The following is a 25,078-nucleotide window of genomic DNA, read 5'->3' as shown; positions in this document are numbered from 1 at the left end:
CCTGAGACACCGGTGAGAACCTTGACTTTGGCAGTGGTGGAGGGGGCTGGGGCCGACCGCGGCGTTTCCGTGTGGGTGACCCCCGGATTCGCCACTCACACTGTTGCCTCGGTTGGGGCACGATAGTGGTGCATACCACCCTGAGAGTGTTGGGACCCTCGCCCTCAGCCTGTAGAACACCGCTTTGTCGAGAGCTTGGGCCACGGACTCCCCTGCCTGTACGGTAGTGGGACTGCATTGGAAGCGGAGGGACTCTTCCACTCTCGGGGCGGCCGAGGTGGGCCTGAGACACTGCCAACTGCACAGAGCCGCATGACCGTAGACTACCAGTGCTGTGTGACCTCCCTGCACGCCCGCCCGGGAGCAGTGACTTTCCCTCCCTTCATGTCACTACTGTGAACACTATCACGTCCTTATTATCTAGCTAACGACGCAGCGAAGACAGCACCGTTGTGGGGTGGCAGTACTTGGAAGCAGGAGAGGTTTTCCGCTGACGGCTGCGACAAGTAAGATCAACACTCATCTCGGGCGAGGCACCCTTATCTGCGTGGCGCAATGGGGAAACCAGACAATAAGCAGCCCAAACTGCAGTTTGAACCCGCAGTGCAGAAAAAAGTCACTTGGAACGCAGTGGATAGCGGAGCCCGTCTGCAGAGATATCCGCGCCAGCCCAGGCGGTGCCGGACATTGCTACCATGCTACAGGAGATGCGTCAGGGCTTTGCCACTGTCGTGGACAAGGTCGACAGACTCTCAGCCAGAATGGACGGCATAGTCCAGAAAATGGATATCCACGAACAGCGTCTTACAGAAGTGGAGCGCCGAATATCTGACAATGATGACACCACAGCGTCTCATACCTCGAGACTGTCGCGAATGGATAATATGCTGCGAGTCATTGCCGCCAAAAATGAGGAGTTGGAAGCGAGGAGCCGACGGAATAACATTCGCGTCACAGGCATACCAGAGACGACCAACACAGGGAAGATGGAGCTCTACATTGAAAAGATACTTGTCGCGGCGGTGGGAGCGGAGGCCTTCTCAAACCAGTTCATCGTGGAGTGCGCTCATCGATCGCTTGGACCCAGGCCCAAACCTGGAGCCTCGCCACGACCCATCATAGCGCGCTTGCTCAACTATAGAGATCGAGATGCAGCACTGCGAGCGGCCCGGGCAAATCAGAACCTCACGCATGATAGAGTGACATTTTCTATTTATCCTGATTTTACCCCAGTGGTGCAAGAACGACGACGAAAATTTCTTGTTAAGAAAAAACTCAGAGACCTGCAAATTGACTATGCCCTTTTGTACCCGGCCAAACTGCGGGTGACCCATCAAGGTACACAACATTTCTTTATCAACCCGCAACAGGTCGAGGATTACATTAAAACATTGCCGAAACGGGGAAGACCGGCTGCAGGTGCTGAGAACCAGAATGACTCAAGTTCTGAGTAGGGAAACTGCTGCACTTTGCTACCTGGATTTATGCGCGCTACTGAGACATAGTCCTTGCCTCACGGCAAGACTCGGTGTCATTACTGACTATGGAGACTGCAACGATTTCGAGGGGTACCACGGACGGGTACGGACTACAGGTGGTAACGTATGCCAGGCACCCACCCCCCTCTTCTCTTCCCCTCCGGACAGAGACATAAGGGGCTTGCTTGCACGGAGCGGGAGGAATGGGGGTGGACGGTAGTGCACCTCAGATGACCCCTGATGGGTATATTCCACGGGACTTGGTACCATTTCTGTTCATGTTTAAATGTTTGAGTCGAACTTTGGGTGGGGGGTGGGCTCGAGGTACTGGCAAGTTGGGGATGCTTCAGTGGGTGGGGGGTGGCGGGAGGAGGATCTTGCATAGGATGAGCGCAGGCAGCAGGACATGGACCCTTTTTAAAGGATTGTGTAGAGCGTCAATGAGGAGGTGGGGGGAGTTTACTGCTGTTGCTCTTGTGCACACTAAGTGCCTGTTGGGGGTTCTTGGGGATGGGTGGGATAGATGCATACTTAGGGGGGCTGTTTGGTTTATGTTCATTACATGTGCAATAGGTATCGAAGAACTGCTTTTACGCATGGATTTGGGTGTTTTTGACTACAACCGGACTGCGAGTGAGCCTGTGGTGCGCTTTGAAAGCTCTACATTGCAGCAGTGCGCTATGGAGGGCGACAACACTTCCCATAAGGCTGGTCCTCTGATCTCTCTGGGGGAAATGGTACATCCACATCACAGACGTGGCCTGTGGTTTGCTAGTGTTGGAATTGCCATGAAATGTGCCGCGGCCTCTGGCTCATATTTCCACCTGCACGCATGGGGGACACTAATTTGAATATACTCACGTGGAACGTGAGAGGGTTGGCCGATCCTAGGAAGAGGAGGCAAATACTAGGCTATCTTGATCGTCACAAAATTCATATTGCCTTACTCCAGGAGACGCTTTTTAAGCTGCATGGATTACACTCATTTGGAAAGAAATGGGCCTCGTATACAGTATTCTCCTCATACTCGTCATATGCACGGGGTACGGCTATTTTGGTAAAGAGAAACACGCCCTTTCATTTAGCGGGCTCTAAGGCTGACACACAGGGGAGGTTTTGCTTGATGTGGGGGAGATTGGGGCACATAGCTGTTGTAGGAGAGTAGGGTATGCAATCCTATGATCACCCAGATTCTTTTGCTTTTGTTTTACTGGTTTACGACTTTCTCTGGCTGTGGGCCTGCCAATCAGACCCACAGCCTAGCTGTTCTCTCGCTAAATTGACATGTGTACCTTAGGTGCATTACCCAATTGGAATTGGGCCACCTTGTCAGACCCTGTAACTCAGGGCATCGGTGTACCCAGGGCCTACCAGGGGCTGAAGCATGTATTATGCCACCCCTGGATGGCCATCTAAATCTGACACAACTGGCTGCACGGCAGCTGGGGCAAGGTGGCGTACTCGCCCTTTGCTTTAGATATAGTATACCTATATCTAACCCTAAAATGGACACCCGAATTCCTATCAGTCACTCCTATGGCAGGCCTTGACAATCCTGAAGGCAGAGTGCGTGGAATTGTGTGAATTGGGCTCTGGCACGAGCCGAGCCCGGTTGCAGCTTGCAGAACCAAGACCCAATGGCTGTTCCATGATACCGCGTACCATATCGCTAACTTCGGTATCGCGTTATCAAGACATGTCGAGTAAGGTGTCATACAAATCGGGATACCGACCCCTCACCAATGCTGGCGACGGGGTTAGCATTCCACCCTTCTAGAGGGACACGACATGTATGTAACTGTGAACCCCGGTTAAAGTTAACTGAAGCCTCAGCTCCACAAAATGGATGCTGCCACCACAGACACGAGTCTGACCTCCTGCTGCTGGGAGTCCTTCCAGCGAGGAGAGCTTGGACAAAGGGTTTCCTGTCCGGGGCGGTGCTCGCACCCTCCCAGACAGGGCTTTGTGTATCCTGGGTAGGCAGGGCTTTACAGGAAGGTGACTGCGGAGTGGCACCCCGGTGCTCACTACGCATCTGCCGGCTAGAACCAGTTCCAGGGGCACCCCAGCCCCTGACCTGGGGAAAGTCCGGCATGGGAGAGGGGTGTAACCACCCCCCTTCCTGGTCCCACCCCTAGGGCAGGACCTAGTCGCGTACCCACCCCTTTCTTTAGGATAAAGGCAGGAGCGGGGACCCTTCCAAATTAGATCATCTTTGAATCAAGAATACTTTCTACGAAAGGAACTCTCGACTTCTTCTCAAGATTTCTCCCTTGTGACTAAGGAGTAGTCACCCTGCATCCGCAGGCACCATCTAAGAACTCTGCGGTTTGCTGCACGTCCTTCCTCAGGAATCCGACTGCCCAGCTCGACGAGAACCGGCTTCCCTGGCACCTCTGACCTCTACCCACATCGTCAGCTCAGCTGAGATCCGTGGGTGCGACGAGACCTCGAGGGACCGGCCATCATCAAAACCTGCACGATTTCTAAACCAGCACGACCACCGAGGGATCCTCTGGTGAGTGCTCTGGCGTCCGAGAAGCCCCGACCCTGAGCAGCTCCAGCACCGAAGTTCAGCCTCCCTGCATCTCCACGATCTGCGTGGGGCCCTTCTGCTCTTTGCTGCTCATCACGTTGTCTGGTTACTAGCCGCTGGCTGGTGGCCTTCCCGACGACGCCCGACAACCAACGCTGCTGGTCTGGTTGCTCCAGACTAGCCTTTGCTCCCTTCTGAGAGAGGAGCATCCCGGACCCTCCTGGTCCACTCAAGACGCCATTTTAGGTTCACCACGTGGCCCTGAATTTGCCAAAGCTTGTTGCCCCAATCCTGGGCCCAGCGGCGCCGACAGCATCAACCTTCGTGGGACAGCTCGCACCTCCATCCTGGTCGCCGACAACGCCTCCTGGTCCGTGAGACTGTAGAGCCTAGCGTCACCCACTCACCTAGTCGAGGTGACGATCATCCGGTGCCCTCCTAGTACCCTCGGACTACTGGCTAGTAGTTACGAACTTGGTCCCCTCTGCTTTCAGGTGTCACCCATCTCTGATCCAGGCTTGGATCTCTACGAACTATCTCCACTGGTCGCCGGCCAGCAACTCCTTCCTTCCGGCTCCTGGTTCGTCAGCGAGGACTCCCGACGTCTGTAAAGACTTGTGCAGCCGCAGCCCCTGGGCTAGGTAACTTCGGCATTTCGGTGCCCGCATAGCCTCATAATCTAAGGGTCCCGAGTCTCTATCGCTTCTGACTTACCTTATCGGGTTTGCCCGAGAACACTAAACTTTCCGTGCCCTCGGGCATTTGTGTGGATTGTGCACTTGAAGTATTTTCTTAAGAGTTGGTCTTCCCTATTCAATGCGAATAGGGAAGTCCACCGCTTCTCCTAGAACTTCTCGGAAGAGGTCCTGCAAATATCCGGTGATGCTGTTCCCTTCAGCATTCTGTGGGACATTCCTGACCCTTATATTGTTTCTCCGGGAGCGGTTTTCTAAGTCCTCCGCGTGTGCCTGTAGGCCGACTTGCTGTTCTTGGAGGCTGTGCACAGAGCGGAAGATGCTCGCGGCGCTCGACCAAGATGTCGCGGAATTCGCGGCTATACGGTTGAAGCATGCCCACTATACCGGAGGGGATCGCTGCGGGAGGCTACTGGCATGCAAACTGCGGGAACAACGGCAGCGGAGACATGTCCACGACATCCGGGACGCACGGGGGGAGTTGCGGACCGAGGACTCTGCCATCGCAGCTTCATTTGGGTCCTTTTACGCAGAGCTGTACGACGCTGATGGGCCGGGCACGGCAGATGGCGGTGAGTACTTGAACGGGGCGCTTCTCCCGTCCTTGACTGAAGCACAGTCCCAGTTCCTCGACAGGCCCATTGGTCTGGAGGAGGTCATCTCCGCGATTTCCCGTCTCAAACTGGGGAAATCCCCGGGCCCTGACGGTTTCACCGCGGCCTTTTACAGGACCTACTGCCAGCAGGTGGCCCCCCCTACTGAAAGACCTTTTCAACACCTTTGATCAGGCAGGAGCTATCCACCCAGACCTTCTAGAGGCGGCGATATCGGTGATCCCCAAGGCCGGTAAAGACCCCACTCAGTGCGGATCCTATAGACCGATTTCGCTTCTAAATATAGACTTAAAGCTCTACACCGGCATTCTCGCGAGCCGTCTGGCGCCTTACATGCAACAACTTGTCAAACCCGACCAGGCCGGCTTTATCCCTCAGCGACAGACGAGTGATAACACCAGACGCGTCCTCCATCTTATCGAGGCGGGCTCCCGCACGAGGCCGGGGTGCATGCTTCTGGCGATAGATGCTGAAAAGGCATTCGACAGGGTGCACTGGCCCTTCCTTGAGCAGGCACTCCGGAGATTTGGCCTCGGAGAGACCACCCGGAATAGGATATTTAATTGCTACCGTCAGCCCACCGCGACGGTACGGGTGAATGGCCACACCTCCCCGCGCTTCTCGATAGGTAGGGGGACCAGGCAGGGATGCCCGCTCTCTCCTCTCCAGTTTGCGCTCTATATGGAGCCGCTGGCGCAGAGAGTTAGACATAATCAGCGCATCCAGGGCATCCCTTTCGGGGGAGATACGCACAAGATTAGCCTGTATGCGGATGATGTTCTGCTCTCCTTGATGGAACCTATGCAGTCGCTGCGAGCGCTTTTTGTGGAATTGCACTCCTTTGCGCGGGCCTCGGGCTTTAAAATCAACGTTGGGAAATCGGAGGCCCTGAACGTGTCCCTACCACCCGACGTATTCGCGGATGCTGAGGCTGAGTTCGCTCTGCGGTGGTCCACCTCCACAGTCCCCTACTTAGGGGTACTATTGGCACCGACGGTGCGGGGAACGGCGGAGGCCAATTACACCAGGTTGAGCGCACAAATAGCGGAAACGTTGAGGAAGTGGAACCGCCTCACACCCTCCTGGCTTGGACGCATCGCCGCAGTCAAGATGACCCTTTTGCCGCAAATTTTGTACATCTTCCAGACCCTGCCCCTACGCCCCCCCGACGGGTTGGCTCCAGAAGACGCAAGCGGACCTGACATGCTTTATCTGGAACGGGCGTCGCCCCCGCTTCAAGCAGCGGATAGCGACTCTCCCACCTGCGCATGGTGGCGTGGGTATGCCGGACCTCACACTGTACTTTCAGGCGGCGCAGTTGCGCACCCTGGTTGAATGGTACCAGCTGGAATCCAGCAAACACTGGCTCTTCCAGGACCAGGCGGTGGCCGGTCGCCCGCTCCAGGGGGTGCCCTTTTTACCGCGCTGCCATAGACCCCCAAACCTCTACGCTTCCTACATCACAAGCACAGTGATGAAGGTCTGGGACCGAGTTGCGGTCCGGAGTGAACTTACTTCGTTTCCATCTCCGCTGACCCCCATATTCGGGAATCCCGACTTCACCCCGGGCCTTGACACGCAGAGCTATAGAGCTTGGAGGTCCACTCCCTGTAAAGAGGTGGGACACATGTTCAACTTGGAAGGCATCCTCTCTTTCCAAAAAGTGAAGGAGGACTTTACAGTATTTACAGGTGCGTCACTGGGTCCTTCAGCCTTCAGTCCGGACAGGGGCGCAGCGATTCCTTACCCCCTACGAAAAGTGGCTCCTCACGCGCAAATCCGAGAAAAAGCTGCTCTCCGACCTGTACCAACACTTGCTCCTTCCTCACATATACACCTATCATTCGGGGGCAGCCAGGTGGGAGGAGGACCTGGGGAGGCAACTTCAGCGGAAGGAGTGGGAGGGGATATACCACAGAGCCAGGCACTCAGCCTACCACACAGGCCTTACCGAAACCCTAACTAAAGTGGCCTTGTACTGGTATCATACACCGGCACGCATCCATCGATGGGACCCTAAAATTAGCGATCGGTGTTGGAGAGGATGTGGGGAGCGGGGCACTCTCGTACACCTACTCTGGGACTGCGTGAAACTGAAGCAGTACTGGGACACCATTTTAGATCTGGTGGACGCACATCTAGACACCCAGCTCCCTAGGTTCCCGGCCTATATCCTCCTTGGTCTGCCGAACACACTAATGTACCCCTTGAAATCCATGCGGGGGAGGTTGATTGCCATAGCGCTGGGTGCCGCAGTACAGAACATTGTAGCGCGCTGGAAAGATCCCCAGCCCCCTATACATCTGGGTTGGCTACACAGACTTTGGACTGTTTTGGGGATGGAGAAGTTGTCCCTGGCAGCGGCTGGACGGGGAGAGGAGTTTGCAGAGATCTGGAGGCCATTCTTGTCGTTACTCACCGGGGAATTTAGGGAACTGAATTGTCCCCGATACCTGAGACTATTACATCTAGCGGACACCCCGCTGCCAGAGTGTAAGAAGGGGCCTGGCCGGCGCAGAACTCAGAAGGAACAACCTTAAGAACTGTCGTTTGTGGATGCCAGGGCTGGTTGGGGTTTGACTGGACCACTAGACGGACAAGAAGGGGGCGGGGTGGGATGGGGGGGGGGGACAGTTTGGGTGAGTTGGGGGGGTTGGTTGGGGGGGTTGTTTGGGGGGATTGTACTGATGACCTAGCTACTTTCAGCTTCCAACACATGGCACTACTATTTGACGCGGCCGGCCCTCTGGGTTGTAGGCGGCTTGCTGTGTTTTAAAATCCTGATTGTCTACTGTGCCTATTAAGTTTTTCGACTACGCGTTGTAAGGGAGTGGCCGGTGCGCCTTTGAATGCAGGTTGGTGTATATTTTGCTCTGAATAAACAGATTTAATACTAAAGTCACGCTCAGGGGACTTTGCATTTCGAAAGGGTCAGGGGTGCTTAAGAGTATACGGAACAGATTGAAGGCTCTGGAGTCAGAACTTAGAGATGCAGAGGATGCTCTTCGAGTTAGCCCTGGGAGTGACACGCTAGCAGTAATACGAGATAAGCTGTCTGAACACACTGATGAAGCCGCACAGGAGGTGAAATTCAGGAACAAACACTGGGTGGCCAGAAGATATGGGGAGGGCGAAAGACCTGGGAAGGCCTTAGCTGCGACGATTAAACTTATGCGTTCACCCACTGTCATTCTTGAATTAGAGACTGCGGAAGGGGTTCTCCTCAGGGACACCACACACATATTAAATGAATTCGTAGGGCATTATAGTACTTTATATTCCTCAACCCGGACGGGCGAACTAACGCTAGATGACTACCTGGCAGACGTGTCGTTGGGATAGCCGAGTTATTCGCAGCGAGCCTTTCTCAGCGCCCCATTTGAACTCGATGAAGTGCGGGAGGCTATCATGCACATGATGCACAGTAAGGCCACTGGATTGGACGGCATTCCTATTGAATTTTACAAGACATATATAGACTTCATGGCTCCGGTTTTGCGCGAAGTGTATGAAGATGCTCTGGAGGTTGGTCACCTACCTGCGTCCATGAGAATCGCCCTCATAACGTCCCTTCTTAAGCCTGGGAAACCTGCTAACCGATGTGATTCGTATAGACCCTTATCACTATTGAATTGTGACGTGAAAATTCTTGCCAAGTTAATAGCTACGCGCATTAGTCTTCTTTTACCTGACCTGATACTCCCAGATCAGGCTGGTTTTGTCCCGGGTAGGGCAACGTCGCATAACCTCCGCACCTTCTTTTCAGTCTATGATTCAGTCCATGAAGATTTGCCAATGGCTGCCATTTTTTTGGACGCCACAAAGGCGTTTGATTCATTGGAGTGGGATTACGTCTTCCGGGTGCTCGGGCGTATGGGTTTTCCCATGATCTTCATATCCTGGATTAGATTATTGTATACGGACCCGGTGGCCAAGGTCCTCATTAACGGCAAACTGTCCTCGGAATTTCGGATCTCTAGAGGAACTAGGCAGGGCTGCCCCCTTTCCCCGCTCCTGTTTGCCATAGCCACCGAGCCCCTTGCGGCCAAGCTGCGCCAACATCACCGTGATAGTGCATTGCGGTGCTTTCAAAGGCAGATACTGATCTCAATGTATGCCGATGATATTACGCTCTATGTTCGACACCCTTGCGAGAACTTGAATCCTATCCTTAGAGAGTTTATACGATTTGGGGTCCTCTCCGGTGTCCAGATAAACTGGAACAAGTCATGTATATTCCCACTTACCGCTTCAACGCATAGGTTTGCATTGGACTACCCGCTTGCCTGGTGTGAGGGGGATTTTAAATACTTGGGAATACGTATTGAAAAGGACAGAGGCGTTGATTCGTGCTAATTATGGCACTGTAATGAATAAAATCAGTGATAACGTCTCCAGATGGATAACCCTTCCACTGTCCATGGCTGGTAGAGCGTCACTAATTAAGATGGTAATACTCCCTCAATTACTATATCTCTTTTTAAACATACCGTTCCATCCGGGAAGTTTTTTTTTCCGATTGTTGCGTACTGAACTACTTCGACTAGTGTGGGGCGGGAAATCGCCAAGACTCAAATGGGAGGATCTCATTGGACCCTACTCGCAGGGGGGCTTTGGAATCCCAGATTTTGAGCTTTACTACCGCGCAGCTCAGGCCCATTTTGCTTATTTATGGATACGGCAGCCCAGAAATATGCCCCAATTGGCAGCGGAGCACTGGCTGGCACACCCAACACCGATTGAGGGCGCACTTTACTCCACTGTGGAGGGTAGAGATAAAACCCCCAACACTGTACTAAGCACTGTCACTGCATGGCAGTATATCAGCTCGAAACTTGACCTGAAGCTGCTATACGCCCCACTAGTGCCGTTGGTTTATCACCCACAAATGCCGCTTTTGCAAGAATCAGGCTTTCAGAAACTACTGAAGAGGATACATGTTGTTACATGGGGGGACCTGTACCATAATGGCACATTCCGCTCTAGGGAATAGCTCTATGAAGGGATCCAGCCAACACCACTAGATGTTTTTTATTATATCAGGCTCCGGCACGGACTGCAGGCGGTTACACCTGACTTTCCACACAAACCTCCTGTCCTTGCCCCGTTACAACATATTCTTTTGAATGACAACCCCAGCAGACTAGTGTCCACGCTATACAAATCGGTCTGTGCCAATATAGAATATACTGACTTACCTGCCAGGGAGAAGTGGGATCAGGAGTTGGTCACGACTATCACAGATAGGCAATGGGATTTCTGTTTGCAGTAGACGGAACGCATATCATCTAGTAGTAGATATAGGATCGTTCACTATAAATTTATACACAGACTTTATCACACGCCTGCGCGTCTGCACAGATTCCACTTGAGAGATACCGATAATTGTGATAGGTGTGGGGCTCCGGGGGCAGATTTCTTACACCTTGCATGGGGGTGTGATCAAGTTCACCGCTATTGGGAACAGGTTTTTACGGCCATTTCTAAAATGATACATACATTGGTGGAACCGTCCCCGATATTGGCACTGCTGGGTTATGTGGAACCGCTTCAGGCAGCCCATCGTAGATATGTAGCACTGGCTATGTTATTGGCTAAACGAAGGGTAGCATGCAGATGGGGGAGGGGGAGAGTCCCCAAGTTCAAGGATTGGGTGAATGATTTGGTATACTGTCAGGAGCAAATGCATACCTACTCTGAGTTGCTACCTGTCACCTCCAGACCTACTGATATCTGGGCTCCTCTACAATGTTATCTGCTGGAGGTGTCTGCAGAAGAAACCGGCGATTAACTGTGTACACTTTGCATTGCTGTTATACCATTGCAAGTTCTTGTGATCACAGATCAAGGGAGGGATGTGGATAGATGTGCTCTCAGTTACTGGCATTGATACCCCCCTTCCATCCTACAGTGAACCCCCCATGCCAATGATGTGGGACTCTACTTTTTTGGATAGCACTATATGACTGTCTATAGAAAGCTGGGTGTGTGTTATACCGGATTGTTATCTATTAAAAAACGTATGGCTTATTTAAGCTCAGCTAAGCACTTCTGCGATGTGTTAGGTGTCGTGTACCATGCTCTGATAAGGGCTCACTACGGATGGACGGAAAAACATCCCACAAATAGATTAGATACCGCACGGGTTGAAGGTTAACAAAACAAAAAAAAACTATAAAAAGTGAGACGCATTGATTTAGTCGTATTGCATAAGCGTACTGTCATGATGTTTCATTTCCAACTGTGAGTTTGCATGTGTACAGTTACTTTTGATGCTTTGTAAATTCCTGATGATATATTCGGATAGCGGCCAGCCTCAGGGTTGTTGGCGTGACGCTGTGTACACTTGACAGTACTAAATAAACGTCTTACACCAAAAAAAAAGGAAAAAAAAAAAAGAGAAGTACTGAGCAGAGCTCAGGGAGACTCCCTTCACACGACGTGCGGTAGAACATCTGAGAGCCTGAGCCTCTGGAGAGGACTTTCTGGTGGGTGCTGTCACCTGATTGGCTGCAGTTTGGGCTATACAAAATGACTAGGATAGCCATGTTTGGAAGTTTTTTCTACAGTTTGGGCTATACAAAATGACTAGGATAGTCATGTGTGGACGTTTTTTCTGTAGCTTGGGCTAGTTTACTTCCTGGTTGGTTATTACCAAGTTTTCTAAGGATATTATTGCATATTATTGTTTTTTTATGTACCGTGGGACTCCCACTCCGACGACGGGGAATGATTCAGGCATGTGAATCTATGAAAGACACCAATACTGGAGAACCACAGATTACAGGTAAGTAACTATTGTTCTTCCTGCAAATGAGGCTCATGTTCCACAACGCCCATCCAATCCACTGCCCACAAAAATAGGACAGAACCACATGCCTCATCCTCTTTCTGCATGGACTGATCAAACTATGCCGAGAAGCCCCAGCACGAACCGGCACAAACTCTTGTACCATGAGACCCTCAAAGCCACCTTCTGACACAAGCTTAAGGCCTTAATAAGAAGTGACAACCAGGCAGTACATTCTCCTCAGTCTGAACATTGGCACTCCTCCCAGTAATAAGCACCTGTGCCTGACCAGGGCTTGGCTGGCCTTGGTGGATTATTGCCTTTATTACCTGCAGCAGTTCACAGGTATGTCCTCCTGAACGAGCCACTTACCAGTAGAGTTAGACCTGGTTGTCTTTTTATTGGTATGAGGAATGTTCTATTGCTTTCGCAAAAGTTTTGAAAGGCACCTTAAGCCTGTATTTTTCCCTCAGTAGTAGATACTTTAAACAACAAACACAAGAAGAAGAAAGCACTTTGCAGTGTTCTGGAGCTGCCGAATTATCAATGACTGCTAATTAAAGTAAATAGACAGTAAGGCGATGTATAAAAATGAATATACTTTATAAAGACTTTTGTAACATTGTTGGTCTTGTTTGACCCTTTCCAAATTTTAAAAAGAGGTGAACAAATGGCAGGAATTTCTTTATAAAAGTTGGCAACCCTACTTACCAGTTGTTTACTGTGCTGCTTAGGCGTTGGCCGTGCCGTAGGCAGGGACACTCTCGGAGGCGGTCTCTCGGGGCCAGAGTGTCTCTGGGCAGAGGAAGCGGAGTCAGACTACTGGCAGAGCGGAGTCCAGTCACTGTGTCTTGGCCTCCTTGCATCCTCACAAATGGGCAGATGTTTTCTTGATCGAGACGGCGGCATTAGCCACTGCCAGTGCCTCACACAGAATTTATGAAATTACAATAGAAATTTTCCAATGCCAGTGAGTCAGAGTTACTAAAACTAAGCGACAGGCAGCAGATTGCATGCTACAAACTAAAAAGCACATTTGTGTAGATTAATACTCACTGGCACTGTTTCACTGACACTTTTGTCAAAGTCTGCCTGTTATTTTATGTAATATAAGCCACACTCTGTCTGCTGACAAGTGGCTGGTACTGGCTTCGGATACAGGTGGTCCACTTTAAATGAATGTAAAGTTTTGTTCAACCTTTCTAATTACGCTCCCTCCGACCACCGCTCTTGTCGTCAGGCATGGCAGGCTTAGAATACATTGTACAGACCATGGATGCCCTGCACCACCCGAAGAGGTCAACAGTATTTACAGTCTGCAAGTCTGTTAGTAACTAGTGCAGCACTGCATCAGCCCTCAGCGTGCTCCATTAAGAGAAGAAATGCAGCAAGCCCAAAAGCACGACGTGTGCTTTACACATCATGCTTTTGAACTTGATGCATGTCTTTTCCTAATAGTAGTCCTGTTAATTGCACCACCCTCAAGCCCTGCAATTAACGGGAATATTTTCTATGGATATTATTGCATATTATTGCTTTTTTATGTACCGTGGGACTCCCACTCCGATGACGGGGAATGATTCAGGCATGTGAATCTATGATAGACACCCCAATACTGGAGAAGTATGACCTCTAACAACCAGTTTGGAACAGTCGGGTCCAACAGTGCCCTTCATTTCTGGTGCTTTGAAACTGTTTTAAGATCTTCTTAGAGATTCTTGTTGCTCAAATGGGCAAATTTCTGATATTTATGTATTTCCCTCATCTTCCTTGCTTGATTTTGCTCGCGAGAAAGTGTCACTTAGTCGTTAAAATGTCACTCGTAATTACACAGAAATTATGAAAATGTCACACATGGCAATCTGACACTGACAGCTATGGATTGTGGGCACTTGTGAAAGTATTTCTGTTAATTGCAGCACCCTCCTGCGCTGCAATTAACAAATATTTTCACAATGGCCCACAATCAGCACGCAGCCGCCCTCTATTTAGCTCTCCAGTGAGTGCCGCCACAGAGGCTACTGGACAGTCGCAGTTTGGTGGGGGCTGCTGCCTGTTATGGTCATGCCACATGAGTCCAGGCTGAACACGGCTGCCAGAATTTATTTGATGCCTGCAGTCTCGAATAACGCTGGCCCCGCCGGTACCCAGAGCAAGAGTTGTAAAAGTGTCACCAGGCCTAATCAGCGCTGCATAGCCCTGCAACTTTAGCAGTCAGTTTAATATGTTTTTTACTTGTACGTTTTACATTTCTGGGAAAATCACTTGATCATCCTGAGCCTGACAAAAAAAGATGAATGTGCGAGTCTATAACATAACTGGTGCTCATGTAAAGAGTTACAATGAATACATTCCATTTTGTATTCAGTCCTATTTAGTATCAGCCTTTGCAGACTCCTTGAACAACTAATGGCCAATTTTTCTCTGGAAAAGCTATCAACGCTAGTGTGAGTTACCGGACTGCTGCTTTCCACCAGTGCCTGAGCGCAGCTTTGTTTTCAGTCTTGAGCTGCAACGTGTTTTGGTGCTTCAGCCGGGGAGGAAGGAAAAAGTCTATAGCTGCAATTTAAACACGTGTCAGAGTGCATGGAGAGCCACAGGCAGTTCTCCTCATGGTTTCTCGCTCTGGCTCACAGCAGGTTTTGCCTCTTACGGGCCCCTTGAATGCTGTTTTATGGGGAGCTGTCAGCCCAAGCAGCAGCAATGCCTTCTATGATGAGGCTAGTAAAATGAAAACATCCTGCATAGTCTCAGTCACCAACGCTGACAACACTGAAGTCCGGCAAGCACGCACACAGTACATTGCCACTGAGGCCCCAAGTGGACTATATGTAACGCTCTCTGTTTTCCATTTTTACGGATTTATACAGATAAATACAGGCAGAAAACAATGTGTTTTCTGTCTGCATTTATTTTTAAAAGTGGATAAATACTGAAAATTGTCCTTCTTTTAAGTGACTCTCTGTGCGGTCTTTCATGAATTATAGGCCAGCAGCTGAGCAAATGGACAGCATGGAAAATTAAAAAACAGGATGAAATTTCTTTAAATCATGGCATATGTCAACATACATTTGTGGTATATTGCTAGTATTTACCAGTGGATGTATTGTTATGAAATATTTGACAGTTTAAATAGCTAAAATATGACAGACATCAAAGTATGAGTGCGCGTCTATCAGTTAAATAATTATGGAAATGTGCAGTTTTTCAACTCATTTATATGCAAAACACAAAATAAATATGGATAAATACAAATAAAATGACACAAAAATAAATATGGATTAATGCACACGGAAATGCTACAAAAATAAATACCATAAAACCGGGATCCCTAACTATAGGTCACAAATCCAACAACTCTGTGTGCCTGCAGCCAGCACCGCAATAAGAAAAACAATGTTTAATTTGCCCACCACTTAGTTCATAGTTGTAGCTCAGTTCTTACAGTGATTCGCAATATTCAGTAATTGTCAAAGCCGGATGTATGGGCTAAAAGTTAAGATTTGGTGCTAGAATACACACCAGGTAATTCACCAACTCGTGTTCTATAGTTTACAGTGGCCATAGCAAGTCGAGCGTACTACGGTACCCTGTGTATGGCTTACGGCTTTAACGTTCCTCAGTAGGCAGCCGGGAACTTCCAAAGAAAGAATATTAAGTTGTTTCATCAAATTAAAAAATTTGATTGTGAGTGGTATACAGTGACGGACAGTAGCTGGTGTTTATAATTACTGTGTTCATTCTGTAGTTTTCCCATCAGAAGCGTGACTCTCCACTGGTGACGCCTGGCCCGCTCACTGCTGTGTCCTGACTGCATGATGCAGCAGTGCATTTTCCCTCGCCCAGTGGACTCGAGTCGACCGTCTTGGGCTGCTTAGAAATAATTTGCCGGTGTGGCCAATAATTTAGCTCCTGTGCCCCCTGACAGACTGGGCGGCCTGGACAGGTTTGAGCACCATCACGCTTTACATATCGTGCTTTTGGACTTTCTGCATTTGTTAGGTAACACATAAGTTAGAAATCTCGGCTTAGCCTAGTGTGCTGCCCGGCTAGCATTTTGCTGCTTCTTTCTGTCTCTGCATCCAGATATATGATGTTACAAGAAACATTACACCTACAGCAGTAAAATCTTATGATGGTACCACCATTGGAGTCTTGTTCTTTTCTAAACCCGAAGTGTACTTGCCTGTGTAACCAATTCATGTAAAGGCATGTGTATCCAAATTGCAAACCTGCCTTAAGACCCTTAACGTAGTGCTGTATGTGTGGAAATGCACTGTCTTTTCAATTTTTTAAGCAAAACTTTGGAGTGATATTTGGCGCTGCACCCACACGTGTGGTCTGGTTCCTGGCGCACATAGCCATGGCTGCAGCACACAGAGACCCGACACTGCCACACACAGAGGAAAAACATTAGAGGGAACATTGCTGCCAACAACCCTTTTTGATCCAATATCCTCCTTTAGAAACATTACATTGATGACATTTTGGTCATTTGGCGTGGCACCACAGAAGACATAACACTTTCATTAATGGTTTAATGAATGCAATACTTTCCTGATATGTACTTTTCAGTCCATGGCCCTTCCTATCCCTAAGGACCCCATTATTAGTTATGTCACCAAAATGTATTTTCACCTGAATGTCTAAAATCTTTATATGATCCCTGCAAAACCATTCTAATGAAGAAACCATGACTCCCATATTTCCCTAGACGTGTTTTTCGAAACTACCAGGCATTTGGTCTCTTTGAGACTACAAGTCTGTCGTCCATGTTTGTCACCTAACTCGTGAGTCATGGTTGGGTGGAGCCGGCTTCAGAAACCATGGAGAGAAAAGCCTGTATTCTTCCACTCGCAATCACCCATCTTAGGCCCGAACTTTGTGCCTACCACATCCGTCCACAAAAGGTATGTTTATACGGGTTTCCCAATACCAGTTTTAAAAACTTCTAGTTACACTTACAAAAAAATACATAGACACATGGGTTACAAGAGCGCGTATAACGATGAAACTCGAGGTTGCAAAACTTTACTGTACCATAACTTCCAAAAATGAATACCATAGATCTACGCATTAAATAGCAAAATGCTGAATATGCTTTTCTTTACTTGAACTTGGTAAGAGACACACGCGTAATCGACTAATATAGATATATATATATTCACTAAACAAGGTTGCCCTCTATGAAGCGCCACACACAGAGGAGTATAAACACACGTTGTCACAGGCAGCAGGGTTTCAACAGGCAGCAGGCTCCTCAATCTGCCATACGCGTTTTGAGCCTCTTTGGTGCTCTTGTTCACTGGCAAATACTGACGGCAGTCGGGTTGATTAAGAACGTGATTTATTCAAGTAGCAAGTCCCGCCCCCATGAGCATCACACAGCAAAGCATCTTGGTAGACGTAGTATTCCTGCTGCACCAGACTGCAAAAGTTCATAAACCCAGTGGACTCCGAAATTACCACTAGTAAATTATAATAAAGTTACCTGTTGGGTGAGTAACGTACCACTTTGCTGAAGCCTCACCAATATTTCCCGTGGCTCAGGACTTGCTACTTGAATAAATCACGTTCTTAACCAACCCGACTGCCGTCAGTATTTGCCAGTGAACAAGAGCACCAAAGAGGCTCGAAACGGGGATAGAGAGGCGCGATTGAGAATATTGGAGACTCGTTACATCTTGGAGATCAATTCTAAAATCCCTAATGGTCTGAATCAAACTGAAGACTTACATTCATGCTTATACTGAGAATCTGAATAGTAAGCAGGGGTTTCAATCGGCAAAATATCAGTACTGTAAGAGGGCGCAATCTGTTTTAACACAAAGGGAGCAATTATCAAACATGAGATGGCCTGCTTATATAGGTTTTTTTAACTCAATTTTGATGGTGATGGGTATAAGGTTATTTTAACCAACTGGGCACATTTATTGTTAATTGTAACAATGCATATGTTTAAGGTGTTTTTAAGTGCATCAGCAGTTTCCAAGTATACTGCAGTGTGGACGCAGTGGTTGAGGGATTTGATATGCCCACTTGGGCTCAATTTTGAGAAAAGGTCCTTAACATGTTTTCCTCAGAAGCATACCCAGGCTTGGTTTCCATTTGCGTAATTTGCACATAACAGAGCAAATTTGCACAGAATTAAAGAATTGTATATTTTAGTCATGATTTTAACATGCAATATACAACAGCACTTTATTCTTTTAATTGGCTTTAAATTTAATCAATTCAATCAATGGAACCTACTTGAGATTAATATGAGGATCAAGAGTTTAGAATGGAAGAAAATTATTATAATTTTCGCATTGTGGTTATCTCTTACTTGTATACATGTTATAATTTAAATAACAAGGACCATGAGAAATTTGTTTGCACTGGTATCTTACATGTGAATATGTCGTGCATTTATTCCTGATCAGGCTGAAGTCTGTTTTTTATGTCCACAGGCTGTGGGGTCAGCGGATTATGCACTTGCACTTTAAAATGATCGGTGATTTGCCGGACCATGTCATGTGATCAAGGGATCGAGGTCCTGAAACGCGTCATGGCGGCGTGTTTGTCTGCACAAGGATGAAATAATAAATAACACTTTGCAAAATTTCCAATTGGGTCCGATTTCGTTGGTGTTCTGAGCAGCGTTTGGGACAAAACGGAGATATATATATATATATATATATATATATATATATATATATATATATATATATATATATATATATATATATATATACCGTGCCTTATGGATGACAAACGCATGGCCTATATTATTTTCCTCAGCAAGGATTGCACCAATGTTTGGATGCATCCATTTTACAGACTGACTTTAGTTTTTCTCAGTAAAAGTACTGACAGATTGTTTATATGTTACCATGAATTCTGGCACTATTCTGCCCAGCTAGTACTACAGGATAGCTTGTTCTTAAATTTAGTTTTTTCCCGATTGGGTTTCCAATTCTACATTGTTGATGTATATGTAGATACACCTTCATTAATATGTTTTGAGTCAACTGCTTATACGGTGTGCATCATTCAACTCAGCATCCAAATGATTTGATGATTAAATCTCTTTATGTACTTCCTAAACAGGACGTGGATGCCATCTTAACACCTTGGGTGCTTTGACTTTTCCCCTCCTGTGCTGAGTGATCTGTAAATCCGATTGTTCATGACTAGCTCAGCTCGTCATGAGCACACGAGCAGTGTACTGCACGACGAGCTCAGCTCGTCATGAGCATGGAAGGGGTTAAGTACTCGTGCCAAGGTTAAGGTGTCGCCTAGCTAGGCGAGGGATTTACAGCAAATAGGCCTAACATGCGATATATGCAGTATGAACATTCAGGGGTTCTAACAAGTTACAGTGTCGGGAAGTTGTGCCTTGATTGGCTAAATACCTCAGCAATGTCTCCGGTAAAGCAGCACTTGTCCCTTTTTATCTGATGACCTAGGACTACAGGGCTTTTTAATGTGGCCTTGAAAACCACATCAAAATCGCTTTCTTTATACAGTCTGTAATGAGATATGAAAAATATCTCAACAGGAGGCTGCTGATAGACTGTGCGAGATTGATAGGGCCAACTTAGAAAAGGCTCTTGCAAAAGTGGACAGCGGTAGGATTACCTTCTCATCCAGAACATATTGCTTGGGTAACATTGGATCATCCTCAATAGATGTCATACTGCAAGACATTTCAGCATTACTACACAAACAGTCCCAACTTAGGTCAATTCTATTGTTGAGCTGCACACTACAGACACTGGGCCATATGTAGGTGGCCAAATACCGGTCGGTAACGGCCGATTTCGGCCGTTACCGACTGGTATTCGTAATTCCAGATGTAGGGGGCCTGAAAATTACCGATTCTGTATATTTACCGAATCAGTAATGTTACCGAATCGGTAAAGTACCGATTCGGTAAATGTACAGAATCGGTAATTTGGGATGTAGGTGGCACTGGAAACAGTGCCACAGGCCCTTAGAAATTCGTTATTTACCATGAAATACAATGGCATGGTAAATAACGAATTTCTGTGTACATGCACATCTGTGCATGTACACCTGTGCCATGTGGCACACATACATGCCCTAAGGGCATGTATGTGTGTCACATTGCACACAAGCCAAAATCAGGGGTGCAACAGGGTGTCAAAGTGACACCCTGTCCCCCTTGACAAATCGGTAAAATTACCGAATCGGTATTTACCGATTCGGTAATTGCCATTGATTCCTATGGGCCTCAAGGCCCATAGGAATCAATGGCAATTACCGAATCGGTAAATACCGATTCGGTAATTACCGCATATTACCGATTCGGTAATATTTACAGAATAATTACCTACATGGCATTTACCGAATTGTAAATACCGAATCGGTAAAATTCGGTATTTACGATTCGGTAAATGCCATTTACCTACATATGGCCCACTATGTTCTGGCCACGTGTCGTGGCGACACATTAACATCACAAATCTGTTTTCACCATACCACCTTTCAGAATAGCAGATAGCTATGGCACGAAAGAATGCAAAATGCATTATGTTGCATATTGGAAGATTGGAGAAATGACCTTACACTGTTGCTGTGGTAGCATCCTCAGATTGGATAATCCATGGGTACATGGCACTACCAATCTCTACTTTCAGAACTATCTACAATACCATCAAGTAGGCAGAAATAAAACATTAGGTGAAGAGTACATACACTAACATTGCGCGCTGCTCTTCAAATTACAGTGACTGGAACAAGGATTCTGAACTTTCTCTCAGTGGTTCTGACTGCGAGAATACTTCAAGTGGGTTCCTAGTATGCAAAGAGGTTTCTTTATACTGAGCATGTAATGTCTCTGTGGCAAACTTGTCTTGCTACTTGAAAGGGTCTCCAGCGGCCATGATCTGTCCGACTTTTAGATTACTCTCGATTGAGAGTGAACGGATGTTGAACAGACAGTTTGCTGTGAGATGAAACCAGGGGTTGCCTGTGTGGTGAACGTGTCTTCCATTGTTACTTCTACACAAGTCCTCTTTTCACCTGCCCATACAGTTAGGGAGGATAGGCTATTGGCTTCAATTAATCTTACCAATGTGCATTTTGATGCCCTTAAAAAACTGAAAAGCCTAGTCGAAAAAAGGATCTGGCCTTATCTTCATCCAAGGAGACGTTTGAGGTCAGGTGACACGTTCTTCTTTGGAGATACAGGCACTACCCACACACCTTTCCACAACACTTTGGGGAACTGGTCCATCGCATTTTTAACATGTCTAGTATGAATGGAATAGTGGAGTTTTCAGAAACAGTGGCTCCAGGTTGGTCAGAAGATTCAAGACTGTGTTTGGGGTTATTCCATCTTTTATCCACTCTGTCCTCAGAAGCATCTTTGGAGGTTTTCTCCTGGCCCAGGTCCTAATTTCAAGGACATTGTTTTTGATATTTTTTCTCCACAATGGATGTCCCAATTAAAGAACAAATGGAGCTGGCTCTGCCACAAGTCCTGTTGTGCTGTGAACTCATGGAGCATTGCTTCGGCGCATCTTTCCTTCAGGAACTGGGTGAGTATTGGTTATGGTCATTCCAGCCTGTATGGATTCATTGTACACAGCCGGTGTTCCGCTGTCTCTAGTGCACTTTTGAGGGTGCTCTGGACTTGTGCTTCGGGTCGCTACTGGCGGTATCTTCGGACATAAAACGTACTGTGGACCTGTTGTCCCTTGAGGATTCCATTGCTTTAGCTGGGTTTCTATGAGCCTCCGTGGTTTGCCTCCACGCCACGTGGTTTGGATCTTGGCGCTGTCTCGACAGAACACCAACTGGCTATCTTCGTTCCGGCACATTTTATAGTGTTTATATTTTTAAGACTTTGGCTTTCTTTATGCTTTGGATCTCCAAAAAGCATAAGTGCCCGATTTAAAGCTTTTTTTTCTTTTTATGTATAATTTTTTGCATTTTTTTCCATATGCTGTTGCATTTCTAGTGGTAGGATAGATTTGCTTTAGATAGCTTCTTAGCTGACTTATGTACAAGGAGTTAATGTCATGTGTACCAGTTAGGTCTAGTAGGAAAAGCATTTTTTCATGTATACAGATCTTTCATAAAGCGGCCTTCACTTTTTCAAATCGACTTTTGACACAAATTTGCATTTGAGACACTTTGGTTAGTTTGATGGGAATGCCGACATAGTTTACATGATTATACTTCAAGAGAACAAGATCAGTTTGACTTGGCATTGCGTACAAGGCCTACATGTAAGTTCTACAAATGTTTGTTATTTACATCCATATGGCAACACAGCTATCTGTAGAATACAACAGATGGCAGCCTGATTACAATCTCGGTCCAAGGCGAGGATGCCTTTTTCTATATAAAAACATCTGTTTCCGAATATAGTCCAAGGAGGCACTTCTGCTGACTTCGAGAGGTCCCTACATGCTGAAGCTTTCACCCAGCAGCTGACTGACATCTCCAGGAGGAGTGTCCAGTTTGTGACCAAAGAGGTGTCCTACATTCTCACCCACCACATATTGGGGTTGGATTATCCAGTAGGGGAGTTTGTCAGAACATACACCCAAAACTCATACGTTAGGGTTTTGTATTGCAGGAGTACGCCAGATTGTTATATTATTTCATATGATTGAATATATACGTTGTTTCAGCACACTAATGGAAATTAGAATTTTATTCGCTGTCCCAACACTTATTACTTCTTTCATCTGTTTCGGTCTGTTGATCATTACAGCACGTTTTCTCTACAAGAATCACTTTGGTTGAATAAACATTGAAAAGTCTCTTTGTGTATTCTTTGTATATTTCTCAGAACAAACGAGAGCATGAGTATATGAGCGAAAGGTTCTAGGTCTGCCATCACGGTTCCTTAGGGATCAAGGTTGTCATGTTTAGTGGCTGCCAGAACTGTTCCCTGCCTGTCTAGATTAGGGGGGCTTATGGTAGCACTGTGAACCAGCTGGTCTAAAGGACACATACTCTGCAGGGGTACACGGAATCAGCCTGGCACCATCATAAAATTTGTCATTAACAAAAATGCAGTTCCTTCTGACTACACGACACAAGGAAATGCTGTGGTTATATATGAGAATGTTCAATGCTTTTGCTTCTATTAGAACACCAACAACCTGGAAGAGAAAAATTGAGAATGACTGGAGCTAAAATGATATGCTCTTTTAACCAACTGCCAGTTGATGGGATTGTCGTTACTCGGGTACCAACCACCTCCCTCTCTTCATGTGTGCTGGAATACTAGCACAGGGAGGTCTATCTCAGTATTACTGTCTGTCACATAGTATTCTTTGTAGATTTGTAATAGAATCCACCTAATTTTGAACTTCGAAATGAAACAGAATAGGTGTAGGCGACACTATGTAAATAGTGTAGGAATGTATAAAAATGTTTATTATTTAAATTCATCTAGACATAAATCTGCTCACGATTCATGTGTGTATCTCTAAGATTAATAACAGTTAACCTTCCACAAATATTAACCCATTTATACTTGATCGCGATTTTGTCTTCAGAAATGCAAATTCACCTATATTGTGCCCTCACAGGCTAAAATATAATTCACACTGTTGAAAGACTTCAATGAATAAATATACCAAGCATGTCGACAGCTACCCCTTCATCTCCAAATCCATCCAGTTTAAATACTTCTCTGTCATTATCTGTAACTTCTTTATCGCCTGCAAGGCTTGTAGAACTGTTCTCAGGAAAAAGACTGGCTGCACTCATGCTTAGGCTATCATCAAAGACATTGTTGTGTCTGAATATTTCCATCTCGTCACCTGCAAAACAAAAAGTACAATTATTCTTCCTCGTACTTTAAAAAAATAAAATGCATATTCCGCCGTGCAAGAACATCTTTTTGGTCATTAAGAATTAAAATTACCTGGATATCACAGATAGTTGGGTGGGATTAAATTTTAAACTTCAAAGACTGTTTTTAAAAACGTACTTCCTCCTGCTTTGGGGTCGCGCTCTAGACCTCGCGCACCCCTCGCCGTCACTTCTTCACCTTGGCTCCCACCATCGGAGCGCCTACGCTGATCGTTCCCCCCCCCCCCTCTGACGGGCAGGTCACTGGGGCGGGGACGGGCGTGGCCACCATCTTGGGCTGCTCGGTGGTTGGCGGGCCAGCTCCTCTGTCCGCCCCCCCTGCCACGCCCCTACTACTTCCGGTGGCCTACTTTATGGCACTTCTATCCCGGCCGCGCAGCGGACGAGCGCAGCGGGCGCGACGAAGGCGCGCCGAAGTTGCGCCTAAGTTAAGCCTGTCTGCGCCCGTCCGCGACAGGCCGGGACCTGGGGCCACTGACCCTGTCCCTACACAGGTATACACATCTGCGCAATTACTCTCCTGCTCTGCTGATGTGCCCCTAGCTCACTCCCTCACGCAGCACCTCACTTCCTTAGGTATTTACGCCTCCCATCCTAGCCGGCCCACTTCTTTGAGGCCTATCCCTTCCCTGTCCTCCCTGGATCCTATGCACTCTACCACTATACCTTCACCTTCTCACATTGCCTCTGCCTGCCTTCTCAATACTCGCTCCGCAGGCAAGCACCAACTGCAATTATTCAATCTCCTTACCTCAGATTCCCCTAATTTTCTGTTTTTAACAGAAACCTGGTTCTCAGAGGCCTCACTCCCTGATGTCCTGGCCATCCTCCCCGACTCCTACTATGCCCTCCGGGCTGATCGCCCAGACGGCAGGATCGGAGGGGGTGTAGCCATGATTGTTCGGGCCAGTCTCCAATTCCAGCTTCTCCCTCAACCTTCTATAGCTGGAGTGGATTTTTTGGTTGCCCGTTCCACTAATCTTCCCGCCCCTCTGGCAGTTGTCCTTGTGTACCGCGCCCCCCCTGAGCATGCCTTTGTTTGTGGCCTCCCTGCAGGAACTCCTCGCTACTTTAGTAGTTAACAACCCCTCGGTTCTCCTGCTGGGAGATTTCAATTATTG

At 47.4% G+C, this 25,078-nt stretch overlaps 1 protein-coding gene across 3 annotated transcripts in view; it reads right to left on the bottom strand.

The window, feature by feature from the left end:
• The window catches only part of RAD21L1 (RAD21 cohesin complex component like 1), a 1,036,426-nt gene that overhangs the window by 552,070 nt on the left and 459,278 nt on the right, over positions 1–25,078 (bottom strand). For all 3 annotated transcript variants that reach the window (XM_086932732.1, XM_086932731.1, XM_086932733.1), the window contains one exon: positions 23,720–23,905. In XM_086932732.1, the coding sequence (XP_086788858.1) occupies positions 23,720–23,905 (186 nt within the window). The remainder of the gene's footprint in view (positions 1–23,719; positions 23,906–25,078) is intronic.

This window comes from Lissotriton vulgaris, chromosome 7 (genome assembly GCF_964263255.1).
Source record: "Lissotriton vulgaris chromosome 7, aLisVul1.2, whole genome shotgun sequence".
Classification (NCBI taxonomy): Eukaryota; Metazoa; Chordata; class Amphibia; order Caudata; family Salamandridae; genus Lissotriton; species Lissotriton vulgaris.
The sequence above is the reverse complement of the archived record's forward strand: the minus strand, read 5'-3'. Positions and strand labels throughout refer to the sequence as shown.